The sequence below is a fragment of the Durotheca rogersii genome (assembly GCF_024521655.1).
Source record: "Durotheca rogersii strain YMJ 92031201 chromosome Unknown GGS23scaffold_31, whole genome shotgun sequence".
NCBI classification, from domain to species: domain Eukaryota; kingdom Fungi; phylum Ascomycota; class Sordariomycetes; order Xylariales; family Xylariaceae; genus Durotheca; species Durotheca rogersii.
This window is the reverse complement of record NW_026251262.1, coordinates 25,332-52,369: the sequence shown is the minus strand read 5'-3', so window position 1 is coordinate 52,369 and position 27,038 is coordinate 25,332. Positions and strand designations below refer to the sequence as shown.

The following is a 27,038-nucleotide window of genomic DNA, read 5'->3' as shown; positions in this document are numbered from 1 at the left end:
CGGTAGGGATCTTGGCTCCCGTCAGCGACACCCACCAAAAAAAAAACCCCCCTGATTGGAGTGGCCTACCTTGGTGTGGTAAAAGTCGGCGTCAATCTTGGGGTTGATTTTCTCGAAGTTAGCATTAGGAGGAATAATTCCCTTCTCAAGGATCACTACAGCACGATGCGTCAGTATCGACCGAAGACGACGGGAAACAGCGAAAGCAGCCAGAGGGATATTTACGAATAGACTTAAGCACGCCGGCTAAGCCACTACAGCCTTCAAGATGGCCAATATTCGCTTTAACAGAACCGCTGAAGAGGGCTGTCAGAAAATGCAACTTGTTAAGAGTTCCCGGGTTTGGACTTACACATAAAGAGGCTCCTCGTTAGACCGGCTTGTTCGGAAGACCTTGCCTATAGCTTTCATCTCAATGGGATCGCCAACAGGCGTTCCGGTTCCTTTGTTGAATCGCCATCATCAGCAGCGTGCACGAGGCCGAATTCGACCAGGGGTCGCCATCCTCACGACTTACCGTGCGCCTCGAAGTACCGAGTCACGTCAAAAGGTAAGTTAGCCTTCTTGTAAACGTGGCGAATCAAGTCCTCCTGTGCCTGGGGACTTGGCTGGGTTAGTGCTGGCGAATGGCCGTCTTGGTTGGAACCGGTGGATCTGATGACGGCCCGAATCATGTCCCCATCCCGCACGGCTTCCAGGAGTGGCTTGATGACGAGAGCGACGATTCCCTCGCCACGAGCGTACCCATTGGCACGATGGTCGAAGCTATAACATAGACTGTCTGGAGACAAGAAATTGAATGCAGACAGGAGCTGATAGATGGTGGGACCCAGAATCAGGTTCGACCCGGTGATAAGGGCCTTTTTTTTACAAGGACTATTAGCTGGCCTGTAGTAAGACGACGAGTCGGGTGGGGTCGCCTGGGTTCACTTACAGAAGAAGCCTCTCCATTCTGCACAGATTGGCATGCGAGATCGAGGGCCAGCAAGCTACTGGAGCAAGCCGTGTCTACGTGAGCACTCGGCCCGTGCAGGTCGAAGTACCAGCTCACCCGGTTGGGCGTAATCGAGCCAAAAGTTCCCGTTACCGCCGTCCGGGGTACGCTGTCGGGGTCCTGCGCCATCATACGTTTGTAGTCATCGGTCATGGAGGCAGAGAAAACTCCACATTGCGAGCCCCTGAGCCGTTCTACTGGGATTCCAGCTGTGGAGAGTCCATTAGCATCACGGCATATCACAGCCTTATTTAAATGTGCTTACCATTTTCAAAGGCGTGGTATGATGCCTCCAGAGTCCATCTTTGCATCGGATCCATGGCCGCCGCCTCTTTGGGGGTCACGGAAAAGAACGGAGCGTCGAAGGCCCCGGGGTCCTCCGTTATGAAGTGTCCTCCCCGACATTGGACCTAAATATGTATATAAGAAAGTGAGGACGAAGCCAGAGTGGTTCTCACATACTTTTGCATCATTCCCTCCGAGAGCACCGGCCTTGATACGGGAGTCGGGCCAGTCCGTCATAAGGTTCCTTCGTGTCCGAAGTACTTCCCAGAAGCTTGAGATGTCGTTGACATCTTGCGGGAGCATGAAGGAGAATCCCACGACTGCGATATCTTTTTCCATGGTTGGTATTGTCTCCTGTACAATCCGTTAGAAGGGTCTCTGCCTAACGCAACACAGGCCTGGTACGAGAAAGAGAGAGGAGAGGGGGTGGGAGAAAAGGAGGAGGAGCCTGGGAAGCTGGGACCGAAAGATGATAATGTGGGTGGGATGGTATATTGATTTCGCAATTGCGACGACCTTCACGCCACGACGCAGTCATTTATATGGGATTCCGAACTATTTAAACAAATATCGTTCAAGATTCCCACGACGAGCCGGAATCATCCGACGGGGCCCGCCATTGCTACGCGTACGTGGTCGAGAACATGGAGATTCACGATGGAATCATCATCCCGCAGGACCAGATAGCAAGGATAATCAAGAAAGGGAAGGGGGATACATGACGACACTGTGAGGTCCAAGGCACAGCGCTAATTCAGTCGAGAGAAGAGAGCCATGATACAGCCGCTCCATGGCAGTAGGCAACTAGGGTCTTAGCGAATCCGGCATTGCAGCCGAGTTGCAGAAAATTGAACTTGGACGACATCGATAGCAGCTAGTGGAGTTGTCAACATGTAAGTCTGTGTCATGTGGGCTACCGGTGACGCTGGCCTAACCGAGCACTCACCTCCAGGCTGTGTCGGCAGCACGGGTAAGCTACTACGAGGCTTCATCAGGAAGCCAGAGTTGAAGTTGTATTGCAGGCAGGTCAGCTAGGTTCGCTGCAAACCTCGCCTCCCCACGGTCCCGCTGGACAGGACCCCTCCTGAGTCTCCTCTATGTACGTCATGTAGTCTAGACCGGAGAGGACCCAACCCTTTAGCGGAAGGTCGATAGTTCGTGAGTCTCGACACTTATCGTCCGAGTGGCTGCGGTAGTTAGGGCAGGAGCTGGAATCCTAACCAGGGTAGCTTCTGAAGTACGCAAATCACGTAAGCATCGTTCAGCACCGGTATGGATATCCGCCTGTTTCCAGGATAGTGCGGAAAAGGACCTCACCTGGAGGCCGGGGCGAACCCCGTTTGCCTGATGCCATATACATATACATAGTACGGTCCCGGGAGGGAAGGGGGGTTAGGGGAGGGAGGGAGGGGCTACGGTAGACGAGAGATCCATCGAGGCCCATATGATCCTCAGCCGACGGGACAGAGACGTTACATCCCTCGCTGGCAGGAAGAGGAGGGCTGTTGAGGTCCTTTCCGCCGCAGAGGGCTCCTGACTATCTGCCCACGGCAATGGTAGAGAAAAAGACCATCCAGGGGTTCGATTTCGAGTCATCCGGCGGGATAAACATGTTGAGGGTATGTATTGTGGTACGTTCAGGATTTGCAATCTACGACACTTGGGCATGGTAAATCATTGTGGCGTGCGTATGCTCCGGTGGCCCAGGTGGATGATATACATGGATAGATACGAAGCGTATACATACGCGGCAAAGATCAAGGCGCTACCGGGGTCGGTGTGTGTGTTCTGTTCGCCGACTTGGAAATTATACGACTTTTGTGTAGTTCAACTTGCACATCAGTCAGTCCCCTCGACGGAACGAGAAAAGCGCGCCGAGCCATTTCTAGGAGCATTACCGGTTGCGGTAAAAGACAGGGTAGCTCTGGCCGCGGGGACGACATACGCACCCGAGAGCCAGGTTTACCGAGCTCGCAGCGGTTGTGATGGTCTTGAAACCGGACTGCGCATCCGACGACGAAGAATCTCCATGCAAGGTCCGACGCGACCGTCCCTGACGCAGAGGTCAGAATTCTTCAACGGTAACGCGGAATGACGAGAGGGGTGAGTCTGGAAGAATTGAGGCTGCCTGCAGGGACGACAGCGCCGCTTGTCGCCCTGACATAGTATACATAGTCGACATGGGCGTCGGTAGGGGAAGCAAATAGAGACTGTTACGTGCCGAGCTTGGCGCGAGCAGGGGGAGAGATCCCGCCTTCGTCCCAAAACACGGCGATGAAGAATTTCGCTTAGGGATTGACGTCCCGACGGTCTGTACCAGCCCTATCAGCTACATGACAAAGTGGCATAGAGCTTCGGGCCTGGAACCGCAGCAAAGACGATCTCGCTGCTGTCGCATATGTGTATATGGGGCCTCTCTCTGCATAACCCCCACAGGCGAACCTGGCTTGGGATCTACATACGTGTCTAGCTATCAGGAACACCAGCCAGGGAAGAAGGGGGGAGACGACCTACGTAGTCGGTGGAGATGTGGGTGGGTGGGTGAATGAAGCATGTACATGCAGACAGATGGGCGTATTACACACGGGTTTCGAGGGAGAGGACAAGGACGAGGACGAGGATGAAGACGAGGAGAGCAACGCCTAACAACAAGGATGGCTTTGTTTCTCTCCGCTTAGAAGCTCTCAGTAGGGTATAGACGGACGCAGGGAGCTATGTAGATGCTTGCACGTCATGCATACCTACCTACCTACATAGTCATAGTCATAGTGGTAGTCATAGCCACGGCGATATCCATCGGAACGTATTATAATACGACCCGGATGTGTAGTAAACAGCAGCAGCAACGGCTTGTCCGTTGCCCATACCGTATGATTGGCGTGCGTGCAGCCGGCTCGCTACAATGCTGGGCAGAGCCATCTAACTCATACGCACCTACACCCTCGCAATCATAGCCCTCACAGCCGGATCCCCTCGACGCGGGTTCCGCTCCTGGTACGTCGTGGGTTGGCCAGGGCCACGATGTGCGCAGCAGCAGCAGCAGGCCGCGTGTGCAACGCGCATCGTTAAACGAGGAATATCGTTATCGCGAACTCCGCGACAAGGAGGTTGCTCGCCTATATTCAATGAGGAAATGATTGGCTCCGCGAGCCGCACAACCAAGTTGCGAGCGTCGTTATGCTTGATCGGCTCTAGGGTCCAGGCGCCTGGGTGGGAGTTATGCCGCTTGTGTGCATTACTTGCATAGCCGTGCATTGTGGCTGGCGCCCGGCAGCACCGCGTATGCACATATGCGTATACGGATATGCGTGTATGCCGGTATAGGCAAGTAAATGAATGACGGAGAGCGAACGCGAACATAACCACCACGTACACATCATCACCACTATCTGTCTGCCTGTCTGTCTCGACCTGCCCTACTCGACGCACACGTACAGATTGGGCATCTTCGGCTCTTCTCGTACGCGCCAGCTCCGAAGATGCCCAAGCTGCCGCTGTCTCTCCCTAGCCCCGTGCCAGGGAGGGGAGCTATTCTTATTAAGGGGTAGCTGTCGGCGGGCGGGAGCGCTTCCTGCGCTACGCCTCGACTCAAACATAAGCCCGAGACCAGGGAGGGCCAAGTCGGACTGCCATATCCTCCTCGTCTCCGCCACCATACGATGGAATCCCCTGAAATCGCCTAAGCGTGCTGTCCGTGCGGCTACAAAGATCTGCACCAGGCTCTCTGCCAGGTCCGTAAGTCGCGCAACGGCTCCGTACTGTGTACAGACATACGTAGCTGCGTACGCGCACTAGTATGTGCTATGTGGGTATATGTACTATGTGGGTGGTGGCCCGCGTCTGGGGGGCTTGGGTCCGCCTTGGGGCTGCCGCTGTCTTCTTCCTCTCCCATAGCCAAGCCGCCTGTTGTGTTTTCGAGACCGGTCCTTAGCCTTAGCGGCATATGAGACGGGATAACTTCTACGCAAGGACGACCCGAAATCGATCTGAAGTCTGATCATATGTCGAGGCTGTAGTTTCTATAACCGCCTCTATCCTTACGCGCGCATATGCAGGGTTTTCTATGTATACTTATATTTGTGCCTTTTTACCTATGAGTACATATCAGGCGGAACAGGGGCGTGTAGAGAAGGTGATGACTTCGTTTTCCCTGCGGAGAGAAGAGGCTTTTTGCCATAGAGATGAATCACATCCACTTGCTGTATGTACGTAAACCGTTCACCCCCCCCCCCCTCTCCGCTATCACAATTAACTTCTGATTTGTGACGAAGCACTTTCGGCAGTTGGGTAGAGACCAAAGGCCGCGAGCTTCAACCAATAACTGCTTAGTGGGTATGCATACAGGAGCTCACCAGTCTGCTTCCTAGGCGATCTAATCGGCCGACTGGCGGTGCGTATGGAAATTAGCCATTCCCATACAGGCCCAGGCACGTAGACAGCAAAAAACCAGATTCACGTTATTGGCCAGCAGGTATGGAGGAGTGATCTCCGTGAAAAAGTGGGAGAGAGAAGGTTAGGATATGGGGTGGTAGGAAAGGTGAGTCCCGACGAACCATCCACCGTAACCTCGGTTTTCACCCCAGCTTACCCTGCCCCGAACGGGGAATTTGCTTCGATCACATCCAGGAGAATTCCAGAAGGGCTTCCCCCCCCGTCTCACGTACCCTGAGTGCCCCTGAAAAGCGCCGTCGGCCGGAATACGATCCGCCCTGTCACTTAGCTTATCGGTGCCTGAAGTGCCTCCTACGTGCATACGCAGCATACCCCCCCGGTTCTTCGACTAGGCCGTGTAAGATGGGTAATCTCTTTGGCACCATCCCTAGCGCACCCTTCACCTATGGGGTGTTCACAACGACGAAGGCTGGCGTTACCTGGGTACCTGCACACACACTATCACAACAAAATGGTCCCACAGGATGGTGGGATGGTGGATTCGGGGGCGGGCGATGCTACGGTGACAACGCTGACCTTGGCACAGGGTATCACGTGATCACCCCGAGCCTGGTGCGCTGCGTCCTGCGTATGTAGGTATGTTATTTGCCCCAGTCACCGGCCGGATGAGAAGCCGAAGTTGGTAAACGAGGGATAGAGCGTTTCCTTCGCGATGGATGGACTCATACGTGGGGGGGGACGTTCGTTACTTATCACACGGTGCAGAACAGGTGATGCCCACTACAAGCCGTGAACCCAGACCCGGTAATACCATGAAGAAACGTTGAAGAGAGCTACGATAAACTACCCAAGGACCCTCCCCCATTGCCCACGGGCCGTTCCGCCTCTAAACATCCAGTCTCTACGTAGTACGTAGAGCTCAGTCTGGTTTTCAAAATACCACTTCAAATCTGCCGTAATACCGGAAAGTTTGCACGCAACTTATAAGCGGAATTATTATCTGGTTAAGGATAATCCCAGCGGATAAAGAGACCGAGCCGTTGCCCCCTGGACACCGCCGCTCTTGTGTACATTCTTAGACTGATCCATATAGATTGCGCTATAATTGCTAAGACCCCAGTAGTCTAGCTTTTCCCTCGTAGTAGCTAGCACTCGGCGTCTGTGTGGAGCCGGAGTTTTTACCGCTCACTTCCACTTCCCTTACTATTGTCACGGTCACTTAATTCGCTCTTTTCCGAACTTCACTCCTCGGCACCAGTCGATATGCTAACTGCTTGTAGTGTCACTATTGTGTCCTAGTGTCGAGTATTGACGTGTTCTATGCACTCGTGGGGGAGAGGGGGCACGGAGGGGCGAAGGGGGATGGAGGGCTAGACGTTACGCAGTCCCGTTCGAACTGCTTGACCCGATCACAGCGGGAGATATGAGACCTCGAAGACGACTTTGCAGTGAACTCCATTATGAAACAAGAGCTACACGGACGAGCGGTTTCTAAACTGGCTTCTCGCTATAGATACACCGTCCACGTATGATGGTGGGTTAGGGGGGGGCCGCTGGGGGGACAGCATCGTGTAAGCTGCCAAACTTCATATTTCAACCTAGCGGAGCCGGACCGAATGGACTTTGGTGGATAGACCTAGAGAATATGCATACGATGCAGATCATAAACACGAAGACCAGTCCTAAGTATGCCAGCAACGTCAAACACCAGTATGGGTCAGCTGATCAAGAGGGGGAGGGGGACACGTAAGTCGTTGTCTCATCAATGTCAATATTAAATATTCAAGTTCTGTGATACACATTCCCGGCTACCTTGTCCCTATCGCATGGGTACCCCTAGCCTTTTAATTTTTTTTTTTTAAAGCGAAGACATCGCGCGGCCGAACGCGGGTATACCGGACCAAATAAATAGTTAAAAAGGATTCCTGAGCTATACGTAGGCGAGACAAATCCGTTACATCTCGCGTCGCGTTCGGACGAATTACACCCGATTCTGATCCCGCCAGTAGTCATTGTGACCCAGCACCTTGCCCTGGGCATCGCTGGCATATTCCTGCTCGACGGTAACGCGGGTAGTGCGGACGATCCCGGCCTCGTGCTTATCGTCGTCTCGAAGCTGTTCGGTCGACTCCGACGCCTGGAGATCCTTCATCGGAACCCCGAACTCGTCAATCTTCCGGTAAGTGCTGGTCGGGTTGGAGGATGCCGTGGTACCCTTGGTGTTGCTCTTCAGTGTCGTGTTTTTCAATCCCACCACTGACTTCAGTCCCTTCTTCATCGCGGCGAGAGCTCCCGTCTCCTTAAGAATCTTCGGCATCGAGGGCAGACACGCAACGATAAAGCCGCAAGTCAATTCTGCTGTGGCCCAGAAGAGCACGGATCCTCCGACATATGACACGTCCACGACACTGGTGTAAGACAACGTAACGGATAGTCGGAAAGCCGCCGAGATGCAAGCCCTGCATAGACCGTCAGTAACTGAGCCTCACTCCGGGGCAGTGGGCGGGGAAGGGCCAGACCACTCGAGATGACTTACAGCAGACCCAGAGAGAAGAAGACGGAAACACCGAATCTGTTCCTCAGCGACATCTGCAAGCTCCAGATGACCTTCTGAGGGAGGATCAACATTAGGACATCCGAGGTAAGATGAACCGCAGCCGCGGCAACCTCGACATCACCCTTCACAATGCATTTCCCCGGCAGCGTGAAATCCCAGATCTTCTCGTACGGGATGCAGACGAAGCATAGGGCGAACGGAAATGCGATAAGGACCATAGACTGCATGGCCATCAGGGCATAGCAGCACCACATGAAGGCGTTCCTCGTGCCGCGAGGGACCAGCAGCCGGACCCACTCCTTCAAGATGGCCATCTTGATAAGTGGCAGGCCAATCGAATAGAGGACGCCGGCATAATGGGCATACTACGCAGGGTTAGCTACCGCCGCCCAACCATGGCCCAAGTATAGGGGATCCTTACAAACGCAAGCGTAATCATGTCCCTCAGCCGGAGATCCCATTGATGAACAAAATACCCGATGTTCGCGGCGAACAGGTACGTAAATGTGATCCATCCCAGGAAGATTCCCTAACAGAGGTCAACGGCTGTTCGTGGGATGTAGGATAGCTAGATAGACAAACATATGTGACGAAAATCATGCCTAGGGTGAACACGCATTAGCCGAGGTCTCTAACCGACGTGGGAATGAGAGACACACAATCTTCAATGTTCACCTTGCCATAGAGAACTATCTTGGCATAGCCGCGAATGAGAAGACATATCGTGGCGATAGCCGTGCACAAGGTGAGAACGGCGTAACCTAGCCCGTTGTTGTTCGGGGGATTATCAAACTGGGGGGTGACGCCGTCGGGAGGCGCGAGGGCCGGCCCGTTCAGCAGCGCCTCTTGCTGTTCCTTGGGGAGTAAGGGGATCAGATCCATTATCGCTATACCGTCGTCGTCGTGACCGTCGTAAAAAGGAATGAATGACTCCGGGCCCCGTCCTGCGAGGGTAACTCTAGATCATTTATATAGAACAGACCGGAGTTGGTTTGGGTCGAGTAAGGGGCTGGCGATCAATACTCGCTGGTTTTGTTGTTCGATGCAGAGATATATAGAACCACAGGAAGAAACCATGGGTTGATGTGCTAGTGGCATGCCAGGGGGGTTTTGCACGCCATGGTAGAAACGGCTCTGTACATGGAAGAAGACAGCACCCCGCAGGATATTCTATATGTATACGACGTCGTGCAAAAATTTTCCCAACGTCTTGTCCTTTTCGCCATCGGTATGCTAGATTCGGAGGAGCACTGAGAGGCTCGTGCCAATGTGATCAATCCCCAAAAAGAGACAGGCCCCTTGTCTGATGCAAGCAGTTATAGCCTGAACTGAGAGGCATTTCCCCCTGGCAGTAGTGCGGTAGGGTTAAATCTCCTGAGCTATCATGTACATACATGCCATACATAGTATGTACTGCGAATACGGGGTCTGCTGGGCAAGCATCTGATCCTCTCCAAGCTGGTGGCGTCGAGTCCCCGATCAATGGGCCTCAGATGCCCCGGGCACTTCATTTCTCCACGGTACCTTGGCCCGGGTAGCGAGGTGGAAGGTAATCAAAGGGCATGAGACTCCCAATACCCAAAATGCGTTATGCGTACATAAGCGAACCACTGCATATAACAGCAGGGGTGTGGCTGCGTATGCCTTGTCTATGCAAGCCTGGGCCCTCATGGGTAATATTCCCGATTATCGTAACTGGAAGCCCAGTTGCGCCATGTCGGCCCTGCAAAGCTCTCTCCAAACGCATGATCATTGACAACTGTATCCCCCAAAGAGCAAGTCTTAACGGCACATCTTACCTGCCAAGCCAACAACAAAAGTCGGTCCGGGGGGCTGGCCTTCTTGAATACTTCTCAGGATTCGTTCTCGAATCGGGACCCTGAGCCCTCGTTACCAAACTCGCAGAAAGACCATACATGCACACGGCAGGGTTCTACACCATACCATACCAACATCAAGGAGAAGACCGAAAAACTCCAGGATGAGGTGGTTATGCTTGCATGGAAGGGGGACGAGCGCAAAGGTATACCGTTTCCCCCCCCCCTCTCTCTATCTCTCTCTCTCTCTCTCTTTTTCGGAGGGGATGACTAATAAATGTCGAAAGATCTTCGAGATGCAAACCGGTATCCCGCCACCCTCCCTCGGGCCGTTGATACAACCTCGCGTCTTTGATTAACCGCTACGCATATAGCAAGGATTCGAGAAGCCCTGGGTCGAGATCACGAGTTTGTCTTTGTAGATGGCACTGTGTCGACGGAGCCAGACACCGGTATGCGTCTGCGTCGTAAAATCATCGCACACACGATCGAGTTCAAAGCTAATCAGATATTTGTATAGGGGCCGAAGCCATCGCCGATGAGTTCTTCGGGTACGTTGCACATAACGTGGACCAGGACCGAGAACTATGCGATAGCATGATAAACCTCGTGGAGAGCCAGGGACCGTTCGATGGTCTCATGGGGTTCTCTGAGGGCGGTACCGTTGCGGCCATGATGCTTGTCGAAAACACAAGACACGGCTCGTTTAGCGGTATCAAGTGCGCAGTCTTGTTCTGCGCTGCACCGCCGTTCGACCCTGACCTTGCCAGAACGGGCGAAATTAGGTCTGTTGATCTGGACACAGACGGGGTTCTGGTAAACCTCCCGACTGCCCATGTCTGGTCCCAGACAGCTGGAGAGGATGAGATTAGAGCCCACCAGGCCTTGACCCAGATTTGCGATGCGAGTGTCAGGGAGGTGTTTCTTCATAATTTGGGCCACGATGTGCCTGGGGCAAAGTCGGAGGAGGGACTGGCCGGGACGCTCCGAGTAATTGAGCATGTCATCGAGCTTGCGATGGGGGACGCCTAGCAGCCACGCATATGACAGAGCACACGTACATACATACCGTACACCTCAGTCTGTATCTGCGTTTCTGCGTCTCGAAAGGGGCCTGTGGTCTTGTTGGTGAATTCTCCTCCATCCTGGACCATGACCTGGCTTATCGTCACCGCCGGGCCCGGTGGATGTATTGAGATTTGAAACTGCAGGGCCATCAGTCAGTAATACTACGTCTCCGGTCGACCACGAGAGAAAAAACGGATTTCTGTCCCAAGAAAAGAAAAAACCCGGGTGTGGTTCTAGTCATACCTGACCAACCCGGCACGGAGCCCCTGTCCGTGGTCGTATGCAGCTAAACAAGATGGGAAGAGGGATTCTATATACTAGCTGGGGTACCGTCATCAACATAGTTACGCAGCATGTGAGAGAAATGAAGGAAAGATGACAGACTTCTGTCCCAAATGAGAAGCAAGCGAGGATATATCGATTCTCAACATGCAGCAAGTGGGAATAGTGTAGTCTACTAGATGTCTTGCCTTACCTGACGGAAAATAGGGGACGATAGTCGATTTAGCGAACTGGCGGGAGTGGAGTGGGGGGGGAGGGGGGTGAATATTAGGCTGAGCCTGCATCCTACGCCCTTGAGATGATATTACCTATATCGCCAAGGAACCCCCAGATGTCGAAACAACGAAATCTTTATCACGTCAACAAACCCAGAGCTAGAGACTTGCCAGTGAGCGAAGAGATGATGCTCAGATCGAGTGGAAGCCCCCGGGAAACCATAAGAAACGTCTCAGCTCCTATCTATAGCCTGACTATGCCTTGACATATCACCACAGGGGTGAAAAGGATAAAGCGGCCAGCGGCCAGCAGCCCCCCGCGCAGCCAATGAAGGTAGTTGAACCGAGGTCAGGTTGCAATGCAGCATCGAGCATGCGTGCGTATGTAGGTAGAGAGCCCCTGAGCGGTATACTTGTCGTACCTGGGCTTCGGGCTCACATGGTTAGGATTCGCATAGTTTCTCTAGCTTCACCAAACTCGCTGCCTGCTGTTTTCGGAGCTCCCTTGAGGGTTCTCACCGCATCCAGGTTACCAAAATTCAAGCACCCCTACACACCACTTGCCCCCTTACCAAACTACTACGATATTAAAGATTACATTCATTAGATAATATGATTTTATAACTTAAATACCAGCTTATAAACATTTACATAAACTTTTATTATCAGTGTGGAAATACATTATTATACTTACCAAAGTATATAAAAATATTAAAAAAATATTTTATGTTAGTATTCTATTTTATAAATAGAAATTAGCTATCTTTCTAAAATATCTCATTATTTAGGGTATTTATTCGTTATTGATTTTAAAAATAGTCCTATATAAATATATTTAAGCATACTAATTCACCCTTACTTTACCGTTATGTGGTCCTAGAAATCCAAGTTACATTCGTCCTTGTACACGATACCTGTTCGTGATGTAGTGTCTGCTATAGGAAGTGAAGGGGGTAAACGGTGAGGGGTGTTTGGACTTGTCGCCCTTGGTGGCACCCGGTCGAAAACTCGCTGCTGGCCTTTACTGTATGTGTATATATTTCTGTCTGATATCTAGTTGTTAGCTCCCTCGGCTCGCCATTCTCCTCAGTGAGCTCCCTCAAGACTACCTCAATATCGCTGTCGCCATCCATCCTACTTGTCAACCTAGTAACTATGCCGAAGGTCGAGGAATACAACCTCCATCCCTGGGGCTACGAAAATGGCCCCGAGGAGAGGACGGCGAGGCTGTCCACGCTTGACTACCTAGCTGCCTGCACGTACAATAACTATACCCTTTTCTTCAAATTGGATGACGGGGCGGACAGGGCCAAGATTGCTTCTATATTGAAGGAAGGCCTTGAGCGGACTCTCGCCCAAGCTTGGCATCTTGTTGGGACGATCGAGAAGAACGAAGACGGTGGCCACTCGTTCGTCAACAAGAAGGACAGCACTGTTGGCTTCGTCGTCCAGTATCTCGACACGCCAGAAGACGACTACCCCTCTTTCTCGGACCTCGAGAAGGGACACTTCACTACGGCCAGCCTGGGAGACAAGATCCAGACCTTTAGCTGGCATGGGCTCACCTACGGGGAGAGGCCTGAGTGCCACCCGAATACAAGTCCATTCCTCTCCGCCTTCCAGGCGAACTTCATCCGTGGCGGTCTGGTTTTCAACATGCATTCCCACCACTATGCGAATGATGCCATGGGCTGGTCCCATTTCACCCACCAGCTCGCTGATAACTGTGCTGCTATCGCCAAGGGGACCCCGGCCCCGGCCTGGGATCCAGAGGCTGTTGAGCACACCCGATTCATCGCACCGGACGTCCCCGAAGAATCCAAGGTCGACGGCCCGGTCGCTGCCGAGCGGTACCCCCACCCACCGTTCTCTTCGCTTCTGTTCCACTTGCCCAAGAGCAAGGCTGAGGAGCTGAAGAACAGCGCCGCCCCTAGCGACGGCTCCTGGATCTCAACCTACGACGCCTTCTCTGCCTTCCTGTGGCGGCACTTGTCGAAACATCGCGCCGCCTACCACAAGTCGGACCTTTCTTCATCGACCTTATGGGGCGAGGCTGTTAACATGCGGCCCCGACTCACCAACCCCAGTGCGCCGACGAGGATGCAAAGGAACGTCTTCTTCGCGGCCACAACGGCCACGGCGCCGCAAAAGTTCACCACTAGCGAGGTGATCTCAGAGGCTCCACTAACCAAGCTCGCAACCTATATCCGCGGTCTCACCAACGGCGTAACTGACGCCGTCTTGGCCGCAACCTTGGCGGCGGTGGCACCGATTCGTGACAAGTCGTCGCTCTTCATTCGCGTCGACTCCTTCCCGCCCTTAAGCGTCCTTATGACCGACTGGCGTGATGCTAAGGTTGTCGAGGACGACTTCGGATTCGGACAGCCGGTGGCCTTCCGCCATCTCTTCGCCGGCAAGATAGACGAGGGGCTGGTCATCATCTATCCGCCTCGCAGGACCGGCAACCCCGATGAGGGATTCGAGTTCATGATCCCCTTCGAGAAGGAGATTGCCGACAATTTGATCAAGGATCCGGAGTTCGGGGAGTTCTTCGAATTCAGGGGTTACGAGACCAAGGTGGCAGCATAGATTCCCTGATCCTTGGATAAGGACGATATAGGAGGTTGTGGCAGGCCCATAGAGTCTTTAGATCAATATTACAAGAAGTTAAGAATACTCGTTGTGTGAACTTTTACGTGAAATGTGTGTTATGGGATCAGGGCCGTCACCAAGGCCCAGAATCCTCTCTGTCGAGCAAGGTCCCTATTACCCCGGGTCCCGATCTGGGAGTTGATTCCTCGATCCCTCGGATCGTAGTCTCGATAGTACCAAGACGTCTGCCATCCCTCTGACTTTCCAATTTCAGCCGTGCCGACAGCACATACAGCACCAAGCATCGGCCAATCCGGCTATATGTTACCAGACCGCGTGAAACGTCCCGTACTCCAACAGTGCCATTTTCTCCTCTCACTTTCCTCTTTGTCCCATGTTCTCCGAATATTTCTCCTCCGAACGCCTCAATACTACGCTCTACGGGTGACAGGAGAGCCTACTGGTGCTCGCGAAGACGGACAGCGCCTCCATCCCCGCCGTAGATAGACATCGATTCATCATGTACGCGGGACATCGAGATACGGGCATACATAGGTACTCGAATACAGACGTACGTGTGTACGTCGGTAGAGAATATCCACGATGGGAATGATCCGTCCCCGAATTCTGTACTTACACTGTGGACCCAGCGGGTCCGAGATATAGACATGGGTTAGGATTAGCACTGCTACGATACTAATACCAACAACCAAGGACAGTTGCGTGATGTGGACCCAGCCTATCCCTCCTGTCTTCCACCCCCCCTCACCTCCCCTTTTCCCTACCCGAACGGCTGGGGTTGGGGTTGGGTGCCATATCGGGGCATTGGCTTACGCCACCGCCAGTTCGTAGAGAGCAACACCTCAGACGAGTATCTCTCTTCCCATGGATTCTGGCGCCAAAAGCCCACTCGAACACCCTGATGCCGAGCGCAAGTAGCGATCCCACCCGGGATGTCACCCTATATGTTCCCTATAATATCCAGTCATATCCAATAACCATCCTCGCAGCTTGCCGACCGGACCATCCGTCCCGTTCCGGTTCCCAAGAGTCTTGAGAGGTAGCAACTGTTCCGATTATACGAACTCGGCGAGAGATGCATAAGGGTGAAAATAAGCGAACGCGCGATTCCGAAAGGGGTTGTTTATGTAGGTATGCTTGTGGTAGTTGTCTTATACTCCAGCGGCCATACCGTGTACTTGGGCCCAAATATTCGTGGACAACCCTACCCCGACGCATCGAATGTCTCGAGAAGCCTGCGCACGCGAGTGGAAGGGAGCGACACGACAATCGAGGACCCTAGCCGCTCCTCCGCGATGATCATTCAATGCATACTCTGTAGGCATGTATGCAGGATCGATGTGATAGTCGTGGTTCCAAAAATCAGGGGTCTGCTCGCCGACGATGGGGAAATGAATCGTGGTCAGGATAGAGTGGTGCCGGCCTGATGGGTCTGCTGGGGAATTCACACAGCAAAAGGCAGCGCCTTGACTGCTAGACGGCCTTAGACACGACATCATTCTGCAAGACTGCCCATCAGGCGCTCAGGACGTTTGGCCCCGTCTTCGTACCTCGCATCGCAGTCAGACCCGTCTGACCAAGTACCGTCTCCTCTACGATTGGGTCTAACGCACCGGATCAGCACCTTATCGAAACGGCGGGTTTAAAAAAAGAAGGGGACACGCGCTGTCAAGAAAGGAGAACACACACACAGACACACACACAGACAATATCGGCATATACCCCAGAGGGAAAGGGAGAATATAGGTACCACGTACGCACGCACGTACTATGGCAAGACTCTGGGGCCCGACACTATGTGAGCTACGACACTTCCGGCACTTCCGGCGGGCTTGCTAAGGGAAGCTATTCCTCAAGTATCCTAGGCGGCTCGAAGCCCCTAGGGATGACTTTATCGCGAAGCCTAGTTGCAAATATGAATACGGTGGCGGGAATCTTGCTGTGAGGACTTCGCGAATGAAGAAGAAAACTGGACGGATGGGCGACCTCACGTCCACTAGTTGCTGGCCGACGACGCGAAGTCCTGGTTCGCCGAATCCGAACTAAAGCATTGATTCATGCCCATTGCAGTATACGAATGGAAGATCCGAAGGCTAAGCCCAAGCGAGATCTTGTCAGGGGAACGGAACCCTCCTCTCCCTCCCCCCCTGGCAATTGGTGACAAGCATGCAATGTGTGTCGAATTCCCCGGTCGGTTGTGGCACAGAGGCGTTCTGCTGGCGGCGGAGATAATTCATACGCATACCTACCTGCGTCCCTAGATACATATGTGTGGGTGAAGAGCTGCATCGGAGATTGTCTCCATACCGCAGAGAGAGGAGTGCTCGGAATCGACACACACACACAGACGGATAGATATTAGATACACGGCATGCATATGTGCATATTGAATCAACCCCTGCCCTCACACCACACCGTACCGTCAGCCGTCTTTCTGTGTTTATGCCATTATGTCTGCTGGTACAGCCTTCATTCGGGATGCCTTCTATGAGTATAAGACTCATCGGTCGCCCTAGCCTGCCGTTTGAGCACTTTGCCATGCCTGCGACGACCCCCCACGCAGTGGTGGGAGCGGCCGCCGCTGCGCCCTAGGGGCCGTATCGGACGCGCTGATTAAGGATCTAGGGCGGAATGGTTTCATTTTAATTGCTCGTCGTTGAGTGAATAACGGATGCCGAACACTTGCCTGCCCGTCCGAACGCCTATCCTCCAAGCGGCTTGGTTGCTGCCTATCACATTCTCACCGCTGGGCTGGGCTCAGTTGAGGTCTCGACGTCTGCCAGGGATCGGATCTCGGGGGGGTTAGGATAGACGAGGACGAGAGGCGGGTTACGGTGCCGAAACCTTGGTCGTGTCACAATCCGCTATCGAGTCGTCGATCACGTTTGGGGCGGGAGGCAGTCCCGAAGGCTAGCTGCTCATTCTTTGGGAATAAATAAACGAGGCATTTTTTTTTTTGCCTGCTTTCTGGAAGGCTGAGTGCTGTAAAGAAGCAGGTCCATGGCCGAAGGAACACGAGTCCCCAGGCAGCCGCTCTAGCTAGAGAGATTACGGCGGCGAGACCGAACCGCTGGGCTGGATAATCATGTGTTAGTAAATGTCCACGGCATAGCGTGCGGCACAGCCTTTATTGAGCCATAAGGATGGAACGTTGTCGAGAAACTAGTAAGTAGCCGGCCTGGGCGACTTCAGTCACTATGGTCGATTCCCCAGCCAACTTGCTTCTAAACGCGTTGTCCAGAGCAAAAGACAGCTCAATCTGCGAGGGCGATAGGACCAGTAACTGCGAGCCACAATGAGCATGACTTGTTTTCCTACTTCACTCACACTTACTTACACCTACCTTAACGCCTAATCTCAGAGTAGGCGGCACAAATCGCGACGATCGAGTCCAGGGGCAAAGGCACCGGTTTATGTACGTTCAACTCGCCAGCATAGTGACAGAATGGGTTGACATTTGAATTGAAGAATAGATAATACAACATAAGTACTTTTACTTATCGAACACGTCATGAACACGTTATAACCCCCATCCTCCCGAGCAGCCCGTTGCCGCAAGGTTCCCTATATCCACGAGCCGACGAGCCCAGGGGGTGGCCCTGGGGCCAGGCCGAGCTGCCTGCGTGCACGTTAACGCGCGGGCGCGCGGCGGCGTCTATGTGTGGCCGATGAGGCCGGCCTTGGGGGCGTTGTCGGGGTTGAGGTCGGTGCCGGCGAAGCCGAGGGCGGCGTTCCAGGCGTCAGCGGTGGTGGCGTCCCTGGTGGCGGTGCCGAGCTGGGCCTGGGCGTCGCGGCAGGCGGCGACGGCGTCGTCGGCGGCGTCGCACACGTTGCCGAGCTGGTCGCAGATCCGGTTGAAGATGATGTTAGGGTTCAGCGCCTCCTGCTGGCCCCGGTTCACCACCGGGTCCTGCGCCTGGAACGTAAACTCGCCCGCCTTGCGCCCGTTCAGCGACTCCTCGAACTTCACCGTCGGCGTGCAGGTCCCGAAGTCGAGACCGAGCGACGACGCCTGGAAGCCCGCAAAGGTACCGGTCACCGGGTCATCGACCGCGCCGACGCCGTTGCCGACGCTGGCATTTCCGCCATTGTTGTTGTTGTTGTTCCCGTTGTTGTTGTTGCCATTGTTGTTTCCGTTGCCGGTAGCGGCAGTAGTGGTAGCGGCAGGGGCGGCGGTAGTGCTCGTGGTCCTCGATCCACACCCGTTGTTGTTATTGTTGTTGTTGTTACCGGCGTTGTTATTTCCGTTATTGTTGTTTCCGTTACCATTGTTGTTGTTGTTGTTGCCGTTCCCTCCAGCAGCAGCGCCGTTCACAGTGAAGTTCGAGAAGCCTTGGGCGATCATGACATCGGCAACGCTGAGCCCGTTGGCATCAAACGGATTTTGGAGAGAAGTCGCCGAGTTGGCGTTCTCGATGTCGGAGCCGCCGACAGCAGGATCAACTAGAGGAACAATACCGCGGAGCTCGGCGGTGGCAGGGAGACTGGCATCGCCGCAGATGTTGGGAATGCTGACGGCAAAGGGGTTGAAGTTCTGCTCGGCAGCAACAAGCTTCTGCGCCGCAGCAATGACCTGGGGATCGTTACCGAGAGTTTCAACAATCGTGTCGGCAAGGGTGAGCTTGTTGCACGGGTTGGCGGCGGCGAGCAGAACACCCGGGACCTGGCCGGCGAGAGTCGGGGCTTCGCCGGCGTTGCCGAAGTTGCCCAGGGCCTGGATATCGGCAACGGGGAGCTGCTCTTGGCCGAAACGGGCCTCAGCCACGGCCAGGATGGCCGAGATCAGAGTGGCCTTGGTATACATGACGAAGAAAAAGTACGAAGTTGGAGTCAAGCGACGGGTTGAAATTCTCTGAAAGAAGGTAAGTGCCGTTGACGAGTACTGTCTAGGGCAAAAAAGGACCGGCCGAGCGGTGCGTAAGGAATTAGAAGCAAAAAAAAATGAGGGATCTAGAACGAAAAAGTTCACAGAACTGGAAAGAAGTGGATATCAAAGAATGAACCGAAGCTTGATGGGAGGGAAGGGAGAAGAGACATCATGATGCGAGGCCTGGGGCAAAGCGATTATATAGATGGCATCGCAGGCGAGCTCGAAGACCAAAAGGGCGCGACAAGCCAGGATAGCTGATCCCGAGAGACTCACAACGTGGTTGACGAGCCCCTTCCGTGGGTCAGACTAAATCTTAGCATTGAGATCAGATGGCAGGCTAAGATGGTGTGGCATGGGCTTGACGTATTCGAAGCAGCCCAACCGCGATATCTTACTACCACGGATGCCGTGCTAAGTCCCCTCTAGTAGGGCATCCCTCTCATGCCAGTTGCCCTACGAAGCAACCGAACGATGGATGAACGGGCCGGTGATGAGCTTTCCCCCATCACCATCCCCTAGCAAGTTGATCCTCTCCCGCTCTCAGGTAGCAAGACAGCAGGGGTGGGGGGGAAGGAAATCTGGTAAACTCGTCACAGAAGCGCTGAAATGCTACTGCAGCCAGTGCGCTCAAACGCCCTCGATTGTTTCGCGTTGCCCGGTACCGTCAAGGAGAACTCTTTGGGCGGTTAGCAAGACGGTAAGTGTAATGACAGGAGAGACTCTTGAGGCACTTGGCACACGTCTGTGTCCGCACCTAAACGGTCCTGGGGAATGGGGTCGACAGGGGTCCGCAAGAGGTGTGGTGTTTTGCTGTGAGGCCTTTGCTTGATTGATGACGGCTTGTTGCCGTAGTCTCCCACGGATGCAGTCCAGTCCATGTAGTCAAGCTTAAAATATTCCAGCTGAGGCGCGATCGAGGCTACCCAGAGATCAGCTACCAGCTGGGGGGAGTTTTTTTTTTTTTTTTCCTTTCAAATCAACCCCATCACGATTCTCGCAGTCTCGGGTCACGATGCGCGCATGGGTCCGCGGATGGGTAATATGCGAGTTACTTAACCTAGGTGCGCCCGCAATATGGTCATTCTACTCCTTTGCCAAATCTCTTTCGCGGACGGAGGCGCGTATTCGGAAATTCGCAGACGGATTCCGCCCGAAGGGCTGCTACTTGGTAGGCGGCCTTGGACAGAGACGGCATGGCATCATGCCCGAACGAAGGAATGGGATACGGCCTCGGGCCACCAGTAGGCCGAGCGCACCCGCGGCGGTAACTGCGTTACTGCGTAGAACAGATGATGAAGGCTAGTCCTCCTTCGATATTGGCGCTGGCTTTGGATGGCAGCTTGGCCTCCCCTGACGGCGAGAAGAGCGAGAATGGCCATCGCCAGGCCCACTAACTTCCTCAAGTGATCCTCTCCAACCTCTTCTAGACCGCCGACAACCCCTGCGCCTGTCGCTTAGTCCATCCCGTGCTAGCGGACGATCAAACGGCTTCGTGAGGAGCCCCTGAGACGGGTTCAATACTCTCCGGGTTTGATCTACCAAGCTCTGGCCTTCGAGCGGGCTTCCGCCAGCACCGTAATTGGCGCACGAAGAGCGCAACGAACACAATGATATTACACCGTAAATATGTTCTCTCGCAGCCTTTCCACTCGCCTCCTATGCTTTCCGGTTCCAAGCTGGCGGTTCCAACACAATCAAGCGTCGAGCCAAGCCTGCCTCCAAGCTTGTCTCGAGCCCCCCTAGCAGATGTACATACCCCGGCGGCGGCAGTGGGCCTCGCATCATTGAGATTATTCGTTGCAAGGACCGGAATCCGGATGGACGACTACGCAGTAAGCTGGCTCGGAGGGATGATAGGGGAAATAACCAGATGAGAAATGTAACCTGGGGATAGGGGTCGCTAGATTGTCGATGCGACTTTAGATGACAAGCACGCGTTACGTATGTGTGTACCTAGGTAGGTATGGCAGTCCAAAACTTGCGCTGGGTATAATACCAAACCTACCGCGATCCTCGTGAAGAACTCTACAACCACGCCGTCGATCCTACAGGTATTATGTAGTCGAGGCATATTGACTCGATTTCCCTCGAAGGTGAGTTGATGCTCACATGGATCCGCGACGAACAGCCTCATGCGTTGATCATTGACGTGACGAGGTGACTCCGGCTTTCGTTTCATCCCATCTCGTCCCATCTCATCGATCACGCGTCTCCCCATACCGACAGGATCTTCGGGCACTGCCTGACGACGCCCTGGTGAGCGTTGCGTCGTCCGGCCCAGCGAAAGATCATACCGGATGATCATATTAGCCTCTCTGGAAGGGCTTCGGATTCTCAATGGGCGAAACCTTCCCCCCCCCTTCCTCTTTCCGCCCCTGTTTTTTTCTTTTCGTTCTTCGGTCCCGCATGGGATCGCGCGCCGACGAGATCGAATAATAAGATCAAAAATATAGCAATACAGCATCATCGTCATCTCTGGATTCATTGCAACTAATTACCAGGGCCAACTCGTCGAGCAATTCATCGTGCACCGGCCCCCACCCACCTCGACGATCCCCGTATTAGCCCTCTCTGGATGACTTGCAGATATGCAAAGCGAGCTAAGGCGTATGGGCGGTTTCAATGCCACATTACCATTACCATAACCGCCGTCGAGGCCGAATACATGGAAAATTGATTGCGTGCAGGCAAGCAGAGAAAGAAGAACAGCCGACATCGTTAAGGGAGAAGCATGTATCCATAAATCATCAAGATGCATCAGCCGCCCCTCGAAGCCTCGAGAATGCGGCCGCGTCTTCTACCGCCTGACAAAACCGTTCAATCTGCGCCATGTAGGTGAGAATACGAGGTGGAGATACTTTTGCGACACCATGACAGAAGAAAAAGAGGAAGGGAAAAGAGGGAAAAGAACAATCCATACAGGAAAGAAAAAACGTCGTGCCAACAGCTCAGTTCTTATACATAGGTAGGTAACATGCGCCCGCCTCTTACCCGACTGCAAACGGCGTATCAGACGGCGCCCTCGATCGGCTCGTAGCTGTCCCTCACGACCGGCGGCGGGGGGTTGAAGATGGGCACGGTCTCGATGGCGCGGGGCCCGCTGACGGGGCGCCTCTTGATCTGGGCCTCGGGCTCGCCGGCGCGGAGGCGGCGGACGAGGTGGTCGGGGTCGAAGTCGACACCCCAGGGGTTGGCGGCGTAGTCGGGGCCGAGCATGAAGGCGGTGGCGGCGGCGGGGTCGTCGAAGTTGTCGACCTGGGTCTCGAGCAGGTTGCCGTCGGGGTCCTGGTAGTAGAGGCTCGTGGTCGGGCCGTGGTTCGTGCTCCACACCGGCACCATGCCGCGCGCCCGCCGCTGCACGTACGCCGCCGCCAGCTCCGCCAGCCCCCCGAACCCGAACGCGATGTGCTCCAGCCCCGCGCTCCCGCGCACCTTCTCCCCGCACCCCGGCACCGCCGCGATTGCGATCCGGTGGTGCTCCGAGTCGTACGTCAGGAACGCGATCACCGGCGTCCGCACCACCACGTGCGCCCCCAGGAACGCCGTGTAGAACGCTACCATCGCCTCGTAGCGCGGCGTCCGCAGCACCACGTGCGCCATCCGCGACGGCGAGATGACCTTGCCGGTCACGTTCACTTCGGCCATCTTTGGGGTCATCCTCGCGGTCCCGAGGTGTTTTCTGTTTTATTTATTTTCCGATGGAGATGAGAATGCGTTTACTAGAAGGTAGATATGCCCAGGCAGAAATTCCAAGCTCGTAATGGATGAATAAACGCCGTCAGGTCGCCAGCAATGAGCATAGGTATTGTATTCCTATCTCGTCCTTACGAAGTTGTAATCGTTGTAATCGCGAATCGCGTGATCCTGTAGCCACGTCGACGCCCCCAAGTCTCGACCTGTCCCCAACAATCTCCAAGCACAATCCCAGGCGCACCTCGGACATGCCCTCACCAGCTGGTTGGTCGAAATCAGACCTCACACGGATTTACGACGCATCTACGCCTGTCTCGACACCCTTTCGACAGGCCGTGGCTTGCAGGGCTCTAGGCGTAGATAGGCTACGCTCGTTGTTTTTGAGCCAGTCGGCAATCAGGCCGCACCGTCGCCTCCAAATTGGTCGTCGAACAAGTGCGACCACATCTTCCTTGCTGGCCGTCTGTCACGGCCAAGTATCAGTGACATTCGTTCTTGGTACCCGATAACTCTTGGTGAAGCGATGTCGGTGATGCTGTGGCTACCCCCTTCACTTTGCCTACCCCGCCTCTGTCTAACCCTATGCGTTCTGTTGTCAAGAGCGCCGACGAACCACGTATTACCGCGTCGTTGAGACAGGCAAAGCGTCTCGCGAGTGAAATGCCGCAGGCTCTGACATTCGGGCCCGAGGGCGACGGTTGGGTTTACGACAGGAACACCAAGTCCTACGACTTGGCGCGCGGGGCGTCCTCGGCGCGATTCACGATCCGCACCACGGCGGGTCCCCCGGACACGTCCATCACTATAGCCCCAAGCCGAAGTGCGCTGGTCGTAGTCGACATGCAAAACTACTTCCTCCATCCACGATGTAGCGCTCATCCTAGCGGCCTCGCTGCCGTAGAACGAACCCTGGAAGTCATTGAGAGATGTAGGGACATCGGCGTTAAGGTAGGTAGGCAGGTGGGTTAAGGAGGGGCATTATCAAGCTACGTAGATCCTATCAATAGCGCGTTTCTACTCTTCCCAATGCCTGGAATCTACTAGCAGCGTGGTTGGGACAGTAGCATGGGCGAGTAGGCTGCTAACGAGGCCTTTTTACACCGCGTCTCACAGATCATCTGGTTGAACTGGGGGCTGGCCGAGGAGGACCTCGGTGCCATGCCCGCGGCGGCTCAGCGCAGCTTCGCCAGCAACCTCATCCTGCCGCCCTCGGGCGCGAGCACGCCGGCCAGGAACGGCTTCGGGTCCGACATGGGCGAGGGCAGGGGCCGGCTCCTGATGGCGGGCTCGTGGAACGCGCGCCTGTACGACCCATTGCAAGTCGCTAGCCGGGCAGACGCGGACCTCTTCTGCGACAAGGACCGCGTCTCGGGCCTTTGGCACGGCGAGACGCCGCTGGCGCGGGCGCTGGCCGCCGGCGGGTTCCGCACCCTCCTGTTTGCCGGCGTCAATACCGACCAGTGCGTGCTGGGAACGCTGGCCGACGCCTACTACCAAGGGTGGGACTGCGTCATGGTAGACGACTGCTGCGCGACGACGACCCCGGGGGGGCAGGAAGTCAGTGTTTACAATGCCGCGGTGAGTCGGTGATTTCATTTGTATCTTTCGTCCAGGGTGTGACATCTAAGGCCTCTACGTAGTCGGCGGAACGTGGTTGCTGTTCCCTATTTAGTCGACATGCTAACACTGTCTGTTCGTAATAGAAGGTATACGGCTTCGTGGTGAATAGCAAGAGTATTCTCGAGGGGTCTATCGCGTGAAAGGACATATCCGTTACGACAAGAGATACATAAACGAGAAATGGCATTCTCGAATTACCATGGAATGGCCCCCTTTCCAGTCTACATTTAGGGACTTGTATGAGCCTTTGGAGCTGGTTAACTTGTTAACAGCTGTGTATAATGAGCTGTAATCGCTCGGCCGCCTTCTCACTGTCTCCTATTGATATTAACAGCATATATCAAGCTATGTATTTTAAATACGCATTTACTTTACTGTCCACGCTTACACATCCCAAGATGACGATACATTGGGAGACTATAAGAGTATAATAATGCCCATACCTAAGAAAAACTAGCAATTTACCTACATCCGTAACAAATTCTCGCTGTCGAACCTTTAAGCTGCCGATTTCACCCAAACCTTCATGACGGGAACTCTTATCTCGTCCATACGGAGGTGGAAGCCGTCTCCAGCGCGACATCTTTGTATTCTATTCTCGGCGTGCCCTGTTCGGTAGTACATGCTGACGAAGTGTCCGAGAAGCACGACGTCGCCGTATGGGGCATCTACGGCCTAACATCGCCGGATTTGATGTGCTGGGCTTATCAATCCGGTTCTTGAAGACCACCCTTCACACTACATCCCCTATTGGCCATCCACATTCCTTGTAATGAGGTGTAATATACAATGGCCCCTCTCTGGCTTGCATCCGGAAATATCAGGATTGCCCCTATGCGGTTCACCGTCTCAACTGCAGTGAAGAACGGCCCAGGCTCGGTATTGATATAGGCCGAGGCCGCCTCAACATTATTTCATATTAAGGGGCACGTCGGCTACGTTAGGCTAATATTAGATCCCGTGTACATCCCTCTACTGCTTATCATGCACGCGTACGACATCTATCGGGGGTGAATCTGTCTCAGATATACATGCCATACATATCTATTGTCTTGCTATCTAAGATGTGAAGTTCATTAGGATGAGATTATCCGAGTAGCCTACTAATTGCTCTCTCGCCATAGGAGCCTGGGCTGAACCATTGTTACCAACATTCCGGATCAGTGAAGGGGTGGGAATGTCTTTCATACGAGCCGTCCAACCCAACTATGGTAGCGATCAGTATCCCGGAGGATGCGGGACGCCACTCCGCGCCCACCCGGGAGGGGGTGACCCACGGGTCTACGGTAAAAGTCATGGGACTATTGCGTAGGGACGTGGTGTTGAGTAGAATTTCATAATAAGGGAGACGGCGGTTAGGCTAGGGTTTTCCCTGTCATACAGCCCATGAGACGCCATCTCCTCCTCGACCCACCTTCTCCCCTAGTGATCGCGATCATGCTGCTATTATACCTCTGTTTCTGGATTGCAGCAATAGCGCTGGCTGGGGACGCGGCAGGGCGCGGAATCGCGCCGCCAAACGAGTGCCCGCCGTTCCGAAACGGGTCGATCGTGATAGAATCGTACCAACTATACCCCGAGAATGCCGACTTTGATCTAAACGAGTGCCTCCTGTATTTCGGGTTAGTTTCTCCCGCCCCATTAAGAACTGTGCGACTGGGGGTCATAGCTGAATATGATACCCTGGTCTGGTAGCTCACTTTTCAACGCCTCGGTGGTCGTGTACGACCCGTACAAGGCCGAGACGGTGCTCACTCTCGAGTTCGGGGGCATCACGCGCACGAGGCCCTTCCACGTCGGCGGCGTCGCGTGGGATCCGTACACGAATCTGATCTCGATCCTCGTGGATTCCGCGACCCCCCACGAGACCCCCGATCACCAGATCGCGGGTGACGACTACCTTATCCGCTACGACCCGGCGAAGCGGGAGATCGTGTGGTCTCTCAACATCACGGAGGTGACCCGGGGTGAGTATGGCGGGCAACAGGACGTGGAGCACGATGCCCGCGGCCACGTCTACGTCCTGGGGAGCTATCCCGGTACGATCCTGCGCGTCGAGCCCGACGGCAAGAGCATCAAGCCGTGGTATCTACCCCCCGAGATCGACCATACGGTGTACGGGCTTACCGGGTTTGCCGCGGCCGGGGACATCCTCCTTGCCAGCGACATCAAGAACAATAGCGCTAGTGGCGGCTCGATCTACCGGTTCGACCTGGCGGCGGAAGAGGGTGTGCCCGTAGTCGTCCCCAGGACGCCGGAGGACCCGATCCTGTCGTTCGACGCCATCTACCTACCGCCCAAGTATGGCGGGACAGTCCTGCTGATCTCGGAGCACGAACGGGGGGTGTCGGTGCTCCGATCCGCAGACGGCAGATGGGAGGCAGCCGAGTATCTCGGGTTGATCCCGAATGACCTGTCTTTGGTAGACGATGGCGGCGCTAATACTGCTACCGTCGAGATCGCCGGGAGCATATACACGGTGAATGAGTGGTTCTCGGACCCGATCGTCCCGGGGACGTCCGCGGGGAGCAGGACCAAGTTCCCGCTCGTGGATATCTCGGCGCGTGTTGAGGAGCTGTTGGTAGCTGCTAAATAGAAGATGTAGTAATGAATACCGTGCCCGGCCCCCTAC

General features: G+C 54.4%; 9 protein-coding genes across 9 annotated transcripts; 5 read left to right on the top strand and 4 right to left on the bottom strand.

Annotated features, from left to right (window-relative positions):
- Positions 1–15: 15 nt before the first annotated feature.
- Positions 16–1,850, bottom strand: GGS23DRAFT_312353 (polyketide synthase). Its single transcript, XM_051512798.1, has 4 exons — positions 1,457–1,850; positions 1,260–1,404; positions 935–1,203; positions 16–860 (listed from the first exon to the last, which is right to left on the bottom strand). Exons 1-4 carry the CDS (start codon positions 1,616–1,618, stop codon positions 507–509), a joined length of 930 nt encoding a protein of 309 aa, XP_051368249.1. The 5' UTR covers positions 1,619–1,850; the 3' UTR covers positions 16–506.
- A 5,686-nt stretch (positions 1,851–7,536) lies between these two features.
- GGS23DRAFT_312162 (uncharacterized protein) lies at positions 7,537–9,617 on the bottom strand. The gene is made up of 5 exons (XM_051512797.1): positions 8,888–9,617; positions 8,811–8,830; positions 8,650–8,757; positions 8,208–8,593; positions 7,537–8,130 (listed from the first exon to the last, which is right to left on the bottom strand). Exons 1-5 carry the CDS (start codon positions 9,108–9,110, stop codon positions 7,653–7,655), a joined length of 1,215 nt encoding a protein of 404 aa, XP_051368248.1. The 5' UTR covers positions 9,111–9,617; the 3' UTR covers positions 7,537–7,652.
- A 437-nt stretch (positions 9,618–10,054) lies between these two features.
- GGS23DRAFT_312146 (serine hydrolase FSH) lies at positions 10,055–11,267 on the top strand. The gene is made up of 4 exons (XM_051512796.1): positions 10,055–10,251; positions 10,333–10,351; positions 10,420–10,497; positions 10,566–11,267. Exons 1-4 carry the CDS (start codon positions 10,210–10,212, stop codon positions 11,075–11,077), a joined length of 651 nt encoding a protein of 216 aa, XP_051368247.1. The 5' UTR covers positions 10,055–10,209; the 3' UTR covers positions 11,078–11,267.
- Positions 11,268–12,502: 1,235 nt separating this feature from the next.
- On the top strand, positions 12,503–14,333 carry GGS23DRAFT_584854 (acyltransferase). Its single transcript, XM_051517346.1, has one exon. The coding sequence runs from the start codon at positions 12,766–12,768 to the stop codon at positions 14,197–14,199; it is 1,434 nt and encodes a 477-aa protein (XP_051368246.1). The 5' UTR covers positions 12,503–12,765; the 3' UTR covers positions 14,200–14,333.
- Positions 14,334–17,878: 3,545 nt separating this feature from the next.
- Positions 17,879–19,027, bottom strand: GGS23DRAFT_600235 (uncharacterized protein; the record flags this gene model as incomplete). The annotated part of the gene is made up of 1 exon (XM_051519039.1): positions 17,879–19,027. The coding sequence occupies one exon, from the start codon at positions 19,025–19,027 to the stop codon at positions 17,879–17,881; it is 1,149 nt and encodes a 382-aa protein (XP_051368245.1).
- Positions 19,028–20,014: 987 nt separating this feature from the next.
- GGS23DRAFT_312042 (uncharacterized protein) lies at positions 20,015–20,610 on the top strand. The gene is made up of 2 exons (XM_051512795.1): positions 20,015–20,391; positions 20,498–20,610. The coding sequence occupies exons 1-2, from the start codon at positions 20,106–20,108 to the stop codon at positions 20,518–20,520; spliced, it is 309 nt and encodes a 102-aa protein (XP_051368244.1). The 5' UTR covers positions 20,015–20,105; the 3' UTR covers positions 20,521–20,610.
- A 1,282-nt stretch (positions 20,611–21,892) lies between these two features.
- On the bottom strand, positions 21,893–22,953 carry GGS23DRAFT_584848 (Glyoxalase/Bleomycin resistance protein/Dihydroxybiphenyl dioxygenase). Its single transcript, XM_051517345.1, has 2 exons — positions 22,014–22,953; positions 21,893–21,915 (listed from the first exon to the last, which is right to left on the bottom strand). The coding sequence occupies exon 1, from the start codon at positions 22,748–22,750 to the stop codon at positions 22,103–22,105; it is 648 nt and encodes a 215-aa protein (XP_051368243.1). The 5' UTR covers positions 22,751–22,953; the 3' UTR covers positions 21,893–21,915; positions 22,014–22,102.
- A 148-nt stretch (positions 22,954–23,101) lies between these two features.
- On the top strand, positions 23,102–24,871 carry GGS23DRAFT_584846 (isochorismatase). The gene is made up of 3 exons (XM_051517344.1): positions 23,102–23,734; positions 23,900–24,364; positions 24,490–24,871. Exons 1-3 carry the CDS (start codon positions 23,369–23,371, stop codon positions 24,544–24,546), a joined length of 888 nt encoding a protein of 295 aa, XP_051368242.1. The 5' UTR covers positions 23,102–23,368; the 3' UTR covers positions 24,547–24,871.
- Positions 24,872–25,843: 972 nt separating this feature from the next.
- On the top strand, positions 25,844–27,002 carry GGS23DRAFT_600232 (uncharacterized protein; the record flags this gene model as incomplete). Its single annotated transcript, XM_051519038.1, has 2 exons — positions 25,844–26,028; positions 26,102–27,002. The coding sequence occupies 2 exons, from the start codon at positions 25,844–25,846 to the stop codon at positions 27,000–27,002; spliced, it is 1,086 nt and encodes a 361-aa protein (XP_051368241.1).
- Positions 27,003–27,038: the final 36 nt, after the last annotated feature.

Coding starts and splice junctions, on each gene's coding strand:
- GGS23DRAFT_312353 (XM_051512798.1), bottom strand. CDS start 1,618: ATGGAAAAAGATATCGCAGTCGTGGGATTCTCCTTCATGCTCCCGCAA. Junction 1,204..1,259: donor ATACCACGCCTTTGAAAATG/GTAAGCACATTT, acceptor GACTCTCCACAG/CTGGAATCCCAGTAGAACGG. Junction 861..934: donor AGAATGGAGAGGCTTCTTCT/GTAAGTGAACCC, acceptor TGTAAAAAAAAG/GCCCTTATCACCGGGTCGAA.
- GGS23DRAFT_312162 (XM_051512797.1), bottom strand. CDS start 9,110: ATGGATCTGATCCCCTTACTCCCCAAGGAACAGCAAGAGGCGCTGCTG. Junction 8,831..8,887: donor CAAGGTGAACATTGAAGATT/GTGTGTCTCTCA, acceptor TGTTCACCCTAG/GCATGATTTTCGTCACATAT. Junction 8,131..8,207: donor TTCTTCTCTCTGGGTCTGCT/GTAAGTCATCTC, acceptor CGGTCTATGCAG/GGCTTGCATCTCGGCGGCTT.
- GGS23DRAFT_312146 (XM_051512796.1), top strand. CDS start 10,210: ATGAGGTGGTTATGCTTGCATGGAAGGGGGACGAGCGCAAAG. Junction 10,498..10,565: donor GTCGACGGAGCCAGACACCG/GTATGCGTCTGC, acceptor ATATTTGTATAG/GGGCCGAAGCCATCGCCGAT.
- GGS23DRAFT_584854 (XM_051517346.1), top strand. CDS start 12,766: ATGCCGAAGGTCGAGGAATACAACCTCCATCCCTGGGGCTACGAAAAT.
- GGS23DRAFT_312042 (XM_051512795.1), top strand. CDS start 20,106: ATGCGCGCATGGGTCCGCGGATGGGTAATATGCGAGTTACTTAACCTA. Junction 20,392..20,497: donor GCGTAGAACAGATGATGAAG/GCTAGTCCTCCT, acceptor AACTTCCTCAAG/TGATCCTCTCCAACCTCTTC.
- GGS23DRAFT_584848 (XM_051517345.1), bottom strand. CDS start 22,750: ATGACCCCAAAGATGGCCGAAGTGAACGTGACCGGCAAGGTCATCTCG.
- GGS23DRAFT_584846 (XM_051517344.1), top strand. CDS start 23,369: ATGCGTTCTGTTGTCAAGAGCGCCGACGAACCACGTATTACCGCGTCG. Junction 23,735..23,899: donor GTAGGGACATCGGCGTTAAG/GTAGGTAGGCAG, acceptor CGCGTCTCACAG/ATCATCTGGTTGAACTGGGG. Junction 24,365..24,489: donor TCAGTGTTTACAATGCCGCG/GTGAGTCGGTGA, acceptor TGTTCGTAATAG/AAGGTATACGGCTTCGTGGT.